Source organism: Arvicola amphibius, chromosome 5 (assembly GCF_903992535.2).
Source record: "Arvicola amphibius chromosome 5, mArvAmp1.2, whole genome shotgun sequence".
Classification (NCBI taxonomy): Eukaryota; Metazoa; Chordata; class Mammalia; order Rodentia; family Cricetidae; genus Arvicola; species Arvicola amphibius.
This window is the reverse complement of record NC_052051.1, coordinates 128720447-128733161: the sequence shown is the minus strand read 5'-3', so window position 1 is coordinate 128733161 and position 12715 is coordinate 128720447. Positions and strand designations below refer to the sequence as shown.

The following is a 12715-nucleotide window of genomic DNA, read 5'->3' as shown; positions in this document are numbered from 1 at the left end:
TACTTCACTCTCCTACCCCCCATGAAGATGTGACATTCTTATCTGAAGACAGAGTAACTTCTATCCTCTCCCTCTCTCGTTTTGCCCCTCTTCTGTCCCCTTCTCTCCTGGTTCTGGCTATGTTCCACAGGCTGATCTTGAATTCCTAGGTTTAAGTGATGTTCCCGTGTCAGCCTCCTGAATAGATGCGACAACAGACACAGGCTGTCATGCCCAATGCAAGCTGGCTTTTTCAAACACACTGTAAAATGTTTTAAAGAAACCTTCCATTACAAATGTGCTAGGTAGTTGTTCGATGTCTCTGTAGCTTTAAATAAGCTACATTTCATTGATATTGATGCTATTTCTAAATTATAGCTTACAGATTAGTACGTCATTTGCTTCTGAACAAAAGAGCAGCTAAACCAAACCTAAGTGCAGGCTTTCTTTGACTCTCACTTTCAAAGTATTAGTGACCAAAGAACAGAAAAGAATGTGAAACATACAGACATTAAGAAATATTTTGCTTCTTTTGATTAACATCTTAGAACAAACTTAATTTTGAAAATGCGTGACTTTATCTTTTTTCTTTATAAAGTTACTTCCTAACTCAAAGAATGTCCCATAAGCTGTTCTCGGGCTGATGTAAAAAACTGGTTTGCGTCCAGGAGTTCAACACTAGCATGGGCCAGCCAGGCTGTTTCAAACAATACACAGCAAACAAACAACTCCCCACTGAGCCAGATGACAACACAGAAAATGGAAGCATTATTTGCTAGGATTTTGAATATTTAAGTTAAAAACCTTAAAAATCATGGTGCTATTGAGATGCCTCGGTGGTTAAGAGCTGAGCTTACAGAGGACCTGGGATTGGTATTCAACACCCACATGACCGCTCACAACCACATGCAACTCCAGGCTCAAGGGACCAGTACTGTCTTCTGGTCTCTGTGGGCTCCTTCACACATGTGGTACACATACAGATAAGTGAGTGTGTGTGCCTACACACACACACACACACATACACACACACATACACACATACAATTGGAAAAAACCCCGACATTTACTCACCAATCAACTATTCAATCAACCAATCAGGGAAGAATCATTCTGATAAGCTGTAATATCGATCACTATAAAGTCTTTCCTTGGACCCTACTATTACAAGCAATATAAAACTAACAAGGGTGAAAATTTTTTCCTAACTTAGAAAATCACCCGTGTGTAACGAGAAGAGCCCATATTGGGCAATGGGAAAATAAAATTCCACCCTGAGCCCTTTAACAAACGTACCTGGGAAGGGGACACAGGCTTTAGAGGCTCTCTGATCTCAGTCTCCCCATGTCTAAGGAAAAGAGCAGTGTGGGCCACCACAAGTAAGGTGTGGGGCTGCAGTCACAGGTGACCAGCTGCCCTCCAGAAAAGAAGGGTCATTTGCCCTGACCTTGTCAAGAAACAGACTGTCTCTGACAGGCAGCAAATGACCTGGCATGGGGAGTCTAGGCCTCTGTGGCCTTGGGAGCATGGCTTGGGCCAGGTCAGTGTCATACCCTACAGCACAGGCTGAGCTGACTCGCAGGTGTCTGACGAGATAGGCTGGTGGCAGCTACTCCCTGGGGTTGAGCCTGGTCCTGACGGTGAATGGGATTGTCCTTAGAGTTAGGTGGGCAGTGGAAGAAACGGCAATGCTGTCTACCTCATCGAGGCCTAAAAAGCAAGAGTTGTCCACAGGCAGGGTTTTGCCCTCCGCTCCTGGACCCCACAACAACCTCCGCCTAGTGCCCACTGTCCAAGGGAGAAGAAAAGGCTCTCAATGAAGTCCTCTGGGTTTTCAAAAGTCACTGAGCAACACCAACGTGAATTTGAAACACACAGCAGGAAGCAAGCACCCTCAGCCCTCAACCACATCTTTCAAGGCCCATTTCTGAGAATAGAAAATTCTAAGCTCAATTTGAGCGCCATTCTAAGCTCCCTCCTGTGCCAGATGATTTTCTCCACATATTTACATATGGAGCACAAACAACTTAAAATGTTTACACTGAGGAGTAATGGAAGTCATGTGTCAAATGCAATGGGGGGGGTGCAGGGGGGGCTAAAGCTCTCTTCAGAGCTAAAGCCTGAAGATATACAATATCTGTGGAAAATCTGGCCCTGCAAATGAAAGCGCTTTGTTTACCTATCCCATCTAATTACAGAGAGCATGCCTTCTACCCTTTGCAGACAATTTCTTAGGTCGCTTTCGCTTGGTTTTTGGTTTGCCATTTGCTCTCAAGTGTTGCCCGAAGCTATGGAATCCTGTTCGCTCTACTAAAGAATCTCGGAGAAGGCCACACACACTCCTGCGATTTGTGATTCCACTTTCCTAAATTTAGACTTTCACTCCCAGAGACACAGTGGAGAATCCTTCCTCCAAGCTGCGAAGCCCAAGAGAAAAACCCATAAGCATCCTCCTCCTCGGTCCCCATCTCTTCTGCCCTGTGTGTCCTCCTTGGAGAGGGTAAAGATGACAACACAAGAGAAGGGTGGGAACTGACACCTGGCGTCTTCCTCTCCACCATTTTATCCCTGGGCATCAGCCACCAGTGACTCAGACCCAGTCATCCGTCAGAGCGCTGTATGGGACAGCACACAAGCTTGACAGCTCCCAGCTTCTCTCCTGTGCAAGGTCCACCCTGGAGTTAATAAAGCTTGAAGGGGCCACAAGGACAATGCAAAAGAACACGGCTATGATGCCCATTTCTCGAAAACAATCATCTTAGAAGGATCTGTCTCCTTAACTCTTATAAGACGCCTGACTCTTCTGTCTTGTGTTGTTTTTTGAGATGGGGGCAGGCTGGCCTTAAATTTCTGGTTCTCTTGCCGAAGCCTCCAAAGTGCTGGGATTAAGGGGTTTCCTCAACACATCTGCATCCCAAAGTGCTGGGATTATAGGTATGTCCAACATATTTGCATCCTTCTCTTTTGAGGCAGGATTCCTTTCCTCACCAAACTATGCTCACCTCCACATATCACTTCTCACATGGGACTAAATGTAGGGCACGTCTGACTATTTCGGTCTAATTTGGTACCTGCGCTGCCCACCTAATGGGGACACCATGGAATAGTCACCTGAGACTTCAGAGGCTTTGGTAACATTCAGATAAGTGGACAGTGTAATGATCTGTCCTGTCCCTTTAACAGACAAGCTCCACCCACTCCCCCGCCCCAGTCCGCTAAGGCAGGCAGACCTTCCTTCTTCTTCCAGCCTGAGTTCTTTCCTTTCCATCTCTCTCCCAAAGAGGCAGCTTCTGCCTCTCTCCCTTCTCCCCTCCCTTATCCCCTTCCCCCCTCTCTCTGGTTCTCTCTCTCTCTCTCTCTCTCTCTCTCTCTCTCTCTCTCTCTCTCTTTCTCTCTTCCTTTCTGCATCTAAAACACAAAGTAATCTGTAGAGCTGAATTTAAAGACGCACAGATCATTTCAATAGCATTCTTCCCAGGGCACTAAATCTGAACTTACCCAATGCATAAGCAACTTTAAACAGAATCCAATAAAAGCTAATGAACCAAACGATAGCCATATTTGTAACTGAAAACAGCCTGCATCTAGGAATCTCCGGCTGCTGGTCGGTATTTGGTGTCACGCTCTTACATTAGTGAGACAATGATTCAGGCTCTGTTACACTGAACACCTCTTACCTGCAAATATGTTTCCAGGCCTTGCCGTCGTTGTTCCAGGACTTTGGGGACCCAGTTTCTGACGTGTTTAGAAGGGATTTCTGGAGTCTTTATACATTTCTTAAGCTTCCAAGACAGAAGAGAAAAGATGTCTGTTAATTATAATAAAATAAATTGGGAGAAAGAAAAGCCAATTAAGCAAAATAAACCTTGACTAAAATATGCTGAGAAGTTTTTCAAGCAATTCTTACTTAGCAGTCTGATTGTTCAGGCTTCAGAACAAATGGGGTTTATGTCTGATAATCGTTATGATGAATATTTCACATTTAAATGAGTTTTTTCTGAAACATTGAAAGTCTAGTACTTGAACTAAAAGGAAAGCAAAGTAAGACAGTTTCAAATACTAATTTATTTCATAGCAATATTAACACAAGCTTTTAATCTTGTTCTCTAAAGAGAAAGTTCTTCCACATATGATTTTCACATTAGAAAACAGAACAAAGTATGGTCCTTTCCGATCACTGTCCCCAGAAAATGCCACATTAACTGGAGCACAACACTTAGGAGGGGTTCTAGAAATTTCTGAAATAAAGTGAATTTGAAAATATAGACAAAGGCTAATCCTTCCAACAATCCAGAAGAGAAGTACAAGCTCTCCTCGTGCACACTGAGGAGAGTTAGAATATCCAGGCAGTCCTTTTTGGTAATGACATTAAAAAAATATATTCTGGGTTGGAGAGATGGTTCAGTTGTTAAGACCACTAGCTGCTCTTCCGGGGGGACCAGTGTTTGATTCCCTGCACCCACATAGTGGCTCACAACCATCTGTAACTCCAATTCCAGGGGTCTGGGGGGTCTGGACACCTCCCTCTGAACCTATCAAGCACCAGGCACAGAAGTGGTACACAGACATCCACGAACGCAAAACACCCAACAAATAAAATCAAATAAAACCTTAGTTTTTTTAAAAAAAAAAACTATTCAAAGTTAAGTCAGAGCAACTCTGGTATGTAAAGTAACATCTATCTCCAAGAAGGGCTAAGCCCCAAACCTGGAGTTTTTCCACATACAGCAAAGTGGAATTTTTTCCAGTTTGGTAAAATTGTTGATTTAATAACAGGGTGAATGTCCTGGATTATCTGGGCAGGTTCAATGCAACCATGAGGCCCTTACAAGAGGGCAAAGGTTACGAAGTACAAGAAATGGTGCATACCTATGCACACCTATACTACCAGCACTTAGGAACTAAGGCAGGAGGATCACAATGCGGAGGGGACCCTGGTCTACAAATAAAGACTCTGTGTCACGGCAGAAATGTAGCTTGGCACTTGTTTAGCATGTACAGACCACTGGGTTTAATCACCAGGATCTAAAAACATAAAAGTAAAAAAAATCCTAAGTATGTGGCTATCTTTTAATGATGGCCTCAACAGCCTTCATGAGCTAAAAAAGTTAGTGTAGGACCTTTAGAAGCTTGGATATATCTACTCAGGGCTTCTAGAAGCTTCAATGGACCTACTACCCAGAGCCTCTAAAAGGGTTGCAGTTCTGTTGGCCAACTCAGTTTTAGCCTGGTTAAATTGATTTTGGACTTTGAAACCTTAGGTAGCACGAGAGAATAAACCCATGAAGCTTTATGTTACTAAACTTATATAGAACGATGCCTGAAGTAACCTCTATAAGTGGATAAGCCCACTGTCCTAATGAAATCTTGAAGAGTTACTAACATGACCCCTTCGCAAAACACACAGAGAAAGAACATTTACTCATCCATGAGAAAACACATGACTGAACCTATATAGCCAAATGCACGATTAAACTTGTGTAGCCAAAAACACAATAAAACTTCTTTCCGCATTTAAGAAAATTTTCACTGGTGACCACTCTAGGCTGAACCTTATGGACACTATGAGAAAGGAGCATTTCCAACAGCAGCCCTTCAATGGCTGAGCCCATGTTTGCCTCTTCCCTCTATGCAGATACAAGTGATTGCAAGCCCCAATCTACACTTTCTTACCAATGGAAGTAGTAGGAACAGAATTACACAGTCTCCTGGGCACAGCTACCTGGAGAACTATAAGCCTGCTGGAGCCTGAGGTCATTGGAGATTCCCAGTGTTATAATTTTGCTGGCCTTCCCTATCAGTACCTTTTCCCTTTGAGACACAAGTTCCACCCACTCCCAATATCTCCCTTCCTGCCTAGGCAAGCTGGTCTCTCCTCTTCTCTTCTCCCCTCCCCCCCCCCCCCCCCCTCTTTCCCCACTGTTCTTCTGAAGAGACAGCTTTCTGTATCTCCCTTCCCTTCTTCTCTCTCCTGTTCCCCCTCTCTCTTTTTCTCTCTTCTCCCCATACCTCCCTACTCTTATACCCTCCCAATACCCATTAAATAAACTCTCCATACCCAAGCTCTCCCTATATGGCGTATCTGTCGGTCCCTTACCAGCCACAGTCTCCCACCCGCAGTGGGACCTTCCAGGGTCACTCATGCTATAAACTGTAACACCCAGAGAAGACTGGTTCCAAAGAGAAGACAGCATGGGGACACTAGAGGGACTTAGGATTTGTTCAAGCATATTATTCTCCTGCAAGTTAGAGGAAAGAATTTTATCACATCTCAATCATTTGGCTAAGATCAAGTGTGGAGAAAAGAGCTCTGGAAACAGCGAAGGGTCCTGGGAAATAGCTATGAACAGCCTCTGGGCTCCTCCTCCATGGTCCTTAGCACTAGGGGCATACCTGCCCCCAACTGGAAGCCAACTGTCTTAGGGTTCTGTTGCTCTGACAATAATAAACGAACACCTTGACCAAACACTTCGAGGATGAAAGGCTTTATTTCATCATCCAGGGAAGTCAGGGCAGGAACCTGGAGGCATGAACCAATCAATCCAATCCAAGAAGGGCTCTCAGAAGTCGCGGAGGGAGGGAATCTTTCCTTCTTTTCATTCGTCCACCCTTTATGTAAAAGGCCTTTACAATGGGTGGAGCCAGACCAGACACCTTCAGCCACCAGGCACAAGCTGTGCGGTTGGAAATGGTAAAGCAACAGGAGCCTGGTCACATCCATGGAAGACAACAGACTCCCATCTGTGACTGTCACCACTGTTTCGTACTTACAACCACTGTCAGCTCTATTTAACGCCCTCTGACCAGGGGGAAATGGCATTCAGAGTTCAACAGGTTAATCCTGAAAATCTTGATTTCCTAAATTCCCTTCTCATCACCATGGTCATGTGACACAATTGAGACTTGTTAAAAACGTAGCACAAGTCTACTGGGTGGAACTTCTGTTTTCCCAGAAAGACAGCAGGACTTGTTTCTGCCAGAGGGTGAAGTGAGGCCCGGAGTGGCCACAGCTCTACTATAATCAGAAAGTAAAGTCATGTTAGGACGGTGGACACTGAGACTAGCTCCATCCCTTGGGGTGCCTGGCTTTAGGTTTCCTGAGGATAACAACAATAGATCTCTTACTTGCTTAAGAAAACTGGTCAAAGTTCTATGACATACAACCTTAGACTCTCCTAACATAAAGGAATCAACTCTTGAGGTGGGAGAATCTAAGCTAGAGATGCCTCCAGGTGTCCATGTGGAGCTAATGTGTGAGCGAGTATATAGAATTCTGTAAACCTAGGAGTCTGAGTCCTGTGTAAATAGCACGTATAGACCTAGAACTAAATCAAATTGCATTGAGAGTGAAGTCCTAACACAGCAACAGAGCTGTGGTGGGCAGAATGCACAAACTGGCCCCATGGTTTACAGGCTACCTAACTCCTTCCATGTGGTACCGCTGTGGGATAGTCAGCTCCACGGTTACAGGCTGGACACCTCAGTCCTAGCAGACTGATGGCCTTGATGAAGTGGCGAGAGCTTGAGGTGGCCTCAAGTAGCTAAGAGCTGCCTCTGATCAACAGTCAGGAATACAAGGCATCACTCCTACAGATTCAGGCAGAAGTCTGCCCAAGAGAGTGTAGACGCAGGCTTAAGCGGACAAGACCACATCATGGCTCTCCTTGATCACAGCCAGTCAGACAGACTCCTGACCCATGGAGACTCTGTGTGACAATGGTTACTTGAAGGTTTGTGTCTGAGGTGACTTACTATGCTGCAATGGAACACTGGGAGGACCAACGATGAGGGGCTGATAGTGGGTGGGGATGTACCACACAGGAGTGTTTCTAAAAGGGGGCAAGGGGAGGCAAGACGACTGTGCAAGCCTTACAACCTGACTTTGGCCCCCTACAAATGCTCTACACCCTGTCTCTCCAGTTTTCTCTCTGCACCTCGAGGACACAGCACTGAAGGCATTTTTCCTTTCTGTTTACAGAAGGGTATGGAGGGAACTGAACAACACACAGACTTTCTCCACGACACATCTGGAGGGGGTCAAGAATTTAGATGAGATACAAACCCAAGACAATAGGTTTCCAGGAGGGCTCAGCTGCTCGCAAGATAAATACTCCTTGTCTACTTCTGATGATTAACTGTCCTGCTACGCAGCATCTGGGCAAGGGACCTCTCTGATGTGTGTACAGATAAACGTTTGCACACGCGCACGCACATGTACCTTTTCAGTATGGAGCCATTCCCTTTCCCTTCTGACATTGTTAGAACTCATTGAGAACTTATTACAGACAGAAAAAACCTACATGCATATGACATGGCTAGAAAAACCTATTATGTTCCCCCAGAAAAGTTCAAAGACAATTTTATGAAGGACAGAAATAAAAAAGAATGGAAACAAAAGCATCTAAAGAAGCAGAGACAAAAAAGAAAAAGAAAGAAAAGAAAAGAAAGAAAAAGAAGCAAGCAGAGCTATTTGGAGGGGGGTTGCCATGAGATAACCCTTCCTGTATTCTATCACCTCAGTCTTCTCAGGGTTCCCTCAGGGTTGGTACATGGGTGCTGCTCTCTTGGTTTGATCCCACAGAGCAGTTTTCTGGGTCATCTGAAATGTGTGCTTCATTACATTGAATAAAAGAGAACGTGATATTGGACTCAAACCCTAAGGAGGCAATAACAAAAGATGAGGATAGTTAATTTGAAAATGAACCAGCCCCATACTTCCCTGAAAACGTTGTGAATAAAGGGGTGGGCTGGGGCTGACAGAAAACAGCTGGAAAAGCATGAAGACAACCACGCTCAGAAGTCTGCAGTGTGGGGCAGAGTCTGGGGCCTAGGACAGCACAGCTCTCTGAAGGCGCGGCCATGGAAAGTGATGAATGACTTGGCAGGGGTGGGGGTGAGTGGGGTACGGGGCTGGTGTCTTCACACACTTAAAGGACGACCCTCACAAGAGTCTGTGCCTGAGCCAGGGAACATCTTGTTCCAAAGAACAGAATAAAGTCGTTTGGTTTGCCGCCCCTACCTCCTCCGAGCACAGCAGAAGCTACACAGGAACCGAGATTTAGAGGAACCTGGGGTTAAATTTCCAATAACATAAACGTTCATACAGAACACATATGATGCTCTCCAATATCCCAGACAGCAGATAGTTAACTCTGTGGAAAATACAAAGGAGAAGACTGAGGCCAGGGTAGGGGTGGGAGCGTGCGGGGGGGGGGGGGGGTGGGCAGGCGCAGCAATACACACCTGACATTGTAGCCTGTGAGGGAACAATGAGCTTTCAGGCAACCTGGAACCCAGCTGGAGATATGGGATAGCTTTGATTGTGTTCAGACATAATTTTAATTGTTTAAGTAGAAATGTCTGTGTTAAGTGGAACAGGTGTTTCAAGGGGAAATAAAAGATTAAAAAACAGGCAGCTGGCGCTGAAGAACTTGAATGTCCTGCTTTGTTTTTAACACATGGGCAGATGATGGGCATTTAGCCTGGCAAAGACAGGGAAGTGCGGGCCTCTACAGGACGTGTTTGGGTGTGGCTAACAGGAACTTTTCTTAGGAGAAGCAGGGCTGGCCAGTAGACTGTTGGAAGACTGTAGAGAGAATGATGATGCCTTCAAAAACACCTGAGACCCCTCATCCCCAGAGCCCATGAGTGGTGCTCCTGTGCAGAAAGGGGCTTTACAAACAGGATTTAAATGCAGGATGTTGATATGAAATGGCTATCCTGGATTACTATTGGGATGGGCCCAATGTGGGCTGTGAAGATGGGAGATGACAGGAGGGAGGTGGAAGCAGGAGGGATGGTGACTGCCAGCTTGGAGGATGGAAAGGGGCAGGAGGAATGTGGGCAGCTGCTTGGAGCTACAACCGGCAGGAAATGGACTCTCCTATGGGAATGCAGCCCTGTCCACCCACTTAGCGCAAGGTAATAAATGTGCCTTGTTTTAAGTTGTCCTTTCTGTTGTTATTTGCTGTAACAGCAATGGGAAACTAACACAAGGTTTGAGAACACTGTCCCGGGAGTCACCATCTGTGGCACAGTAGACAGTTCAAGCCCACATCAGTGAGAGCAGAGAAAGGTCTGAAAATGCAGGCAAACTGACATGGAGTAGAGAAAAGGGAAAAAGATGAGGGGCAGACTGTTGACAGAATACAAAATAGTACTGCTCTGGGGTGACAGTGAAAAAACCAAGGGGTGCTCATCACAGGGATGTGGAAGAACAAGATGGTAGGACCTAGTGACATTCTAGAAAGGTCAGGTAAGAGAAAGGTCAGAAGGACCTTCAATACTCTGAACCTTGAACTGTTAGTTCTAAGCGTTGTCATTGTGTGTGTGTGTACATATGTGGTGTGTGTATGGTGTGTGTATAAGTGGTGTGTGTATATTTAGTGTGTTTGGTATGTCTGTGTATGTAGTGTGCGTATGTGGTATGTGGTGTGTGTATATTTAATGTGTGTGGTGTATGTGTATGTAGTGTGTGGTGTGTGTGTATGTAGTATGTGGTGTTTATGTGTGTGTATATTTAGTGTGTGTGGTGTATGTAGTGTAGGGTTGTAGGAGGAGACTGTTCTTATGCTTCCTGGCCACCCAGACCTGAATAATCACATGTAAACTATATTAATTACAACACTGTTTGGTCAGTGGCTCAGGCTTATTTCCAGCTAGCTCTTCCATCCTAAATAAACCCATTTCTATTAATCTACATATCACCACAAGGCTATGGACTACTGGTAAGGTTCCAGCATGTTTCTCCTTTGGCAGCTATACTACATGGCATCTACCTGACTCCACCTTCTTTCTCCCTGCATTCAGTTTGTCTTTTCCACCTAGCTCTATTCTGCCCTGCTATAGGCCAAAGCTACTTCTTTATTAACCAATGGTAATAAGACATATTCACAGCATACAGAGGGGAACTGCACTTCAGAGGGTGACAAAAGCACAGCTGGATGACAAGGCTTGCCCAGAGGGGAGCAGCGCCTTAAAGCCTGCACAAGGCTCTCCATTCAGTCTTCCCTGCTACGGTGCTTCTGAGCAGTTTTATAGTTAAGATTACAGAGGGATACACACTTTTACATCTCACTAATGCACGCATTTGCCTTCTGGCCTTGCCTTTCTACCATTCTAACACGGCAGTGGTGGTCCCACAAAGTCAAGCAGCACGGTCTACCAACAGTCTGTCCCTGCCCCCAAACTGGAGCACCACGTGACTAGAAGGATGTCTTCAATTCTGTCACAGAGATTTGAGAATTACTCCTCAATCTACTCTAACAAGCTTCATTATGAGAAACTGGACAAAGTTAGTAAATAATAGAACTGCAGAAATTGAAAGAACAAGTCCAAGAGAAAGTACAGGATTTTTTTTTTTTTTTTTACAATGCTTGATTGCTGACAAGGGGGTAAAAAAAAAGTCCTAGGGCAGAACGTGAGCAAGCCGGTCTGCACACAAGTAGCATCTGTGTGCTGCCCCATGGACAGGGCCAGCCTAATTGGCAGTTACCCTGCTGTGTCTGTTATGGGGTCGATCCCCTGGTATCTGGAGAGCTCAGCTGGGCTGGGCTGGTTGGGGAGTACTTCATGCTGACCTAGTGGGTTAGGAAGGGGCTTGTACCTGACAAGCTGGCCAGGCTAGACTGGCAGGGAGAAGCTGTGTGCAGATGGAGAGACCTGACCTCAACCTCCTGTAGGGACTTAGCTTACCAGGTTCCTAGAGGAATTTGTTTGCTCCTGAAACCAAACAAAATAGAATCCCATGAAGAAGATGGACCCCAATTTTATGTTTGTTTCTCTCTGAGGTCCCTGGGGCTGGTGCTTTTTAAAACAAAAGTCTCCTGGCTGTAGCGATATTTCATTTGTATTTTAATAAATAAAGCTTTCCTGAAGTTCAGAGAATAAAACAGCCGCCCTAATCAGCCGTACACACCAGGTAGTGGTGACACACACCTTTAATCCCAGTAGCCACACTAGCTTGTCACAGAAACTGGGCAACTAGTATGTCACAGAAACCGGGCAGTAGTGGTGCACACCTTTAATCCCAGCCTTCGAGAAGGGAGGAGACAGTTCTCAGACACAGTCTCATTCTGAGGATTCCTGGAAGCAGGATCGTCATTTCAGACTGAGGAAGAGGTAAGAGCCAGTGGCTGGCTGTTTTGCTTTTCTGACCTTCAGGTTGAACCCCAATATCTGTCTCTGGGTTTTTATTAATCGTGGTACACCTGGCAACATCTGATGGAAATCTGTAGGAATTTGCATGGTTTCTCCAGAAGGAAACCTGAACTTGATGGAATGCTGACTGGAGAATTAAATTTACTTAATTAAATGATTTGCCATCCTAACAGAAAAGTTTAGAACATCTCTAAGAAGAAGCGAGGGAGCGGGCCTGGTGGTGCAGGCCAAGCCCAGCACTCAGGAGGAGGAACAGAGGGGTACCTGTAGAGTCTAAGCCAGCCAGAGCAAGACCCTGTTTGAAATTAGACAGACAAAAATCTCAAAACAGAGAACAGGGAAACAGGCTCACTAATGTTTCGGTTTAGACTTAATTCTCTATTCTCTGATTAAAGTGGAAAAACTTTTTTACAATGTTCTAAAAGCCTTTTAATCCAGAATCATCACATTATGACATTTTTTTTATGCAGTGATGTGTCCCAGAATAAATACATAGACATTAAAAAGCATAAAACTAAAAGATTCTCCTAACAACCCATTTCTGGCTTCTTGCCAAACTATCTAATTATGGCATGCA

General features: G+C 45.0%; 1 protein-coding gene across 4 annotated transcripts in view; it reads right to left on the bottom strand.

Annotated features, from left to right (window-relative positions):
• Positions 1–12715, bottom strand: part of Snx24 (sorting nexin 24) — a 145124-nt gene that overhangs the window by 44020 nt on the left and 88389 nt on the right. For all 4 annotated transcript variants that reach the window (XM_038331807.2, XM_038331804.2, XM_038331805.2 and 1 more), the window contains one exon: positions 3657–3761. In XM_038331807.2, coding sequence (XP_038187735.1) covers positions 3657–3761 — 105 coding nt within the window. The remainder of the gene's footprint in view (positions 1–3656; positions 3762–12715) is intronic.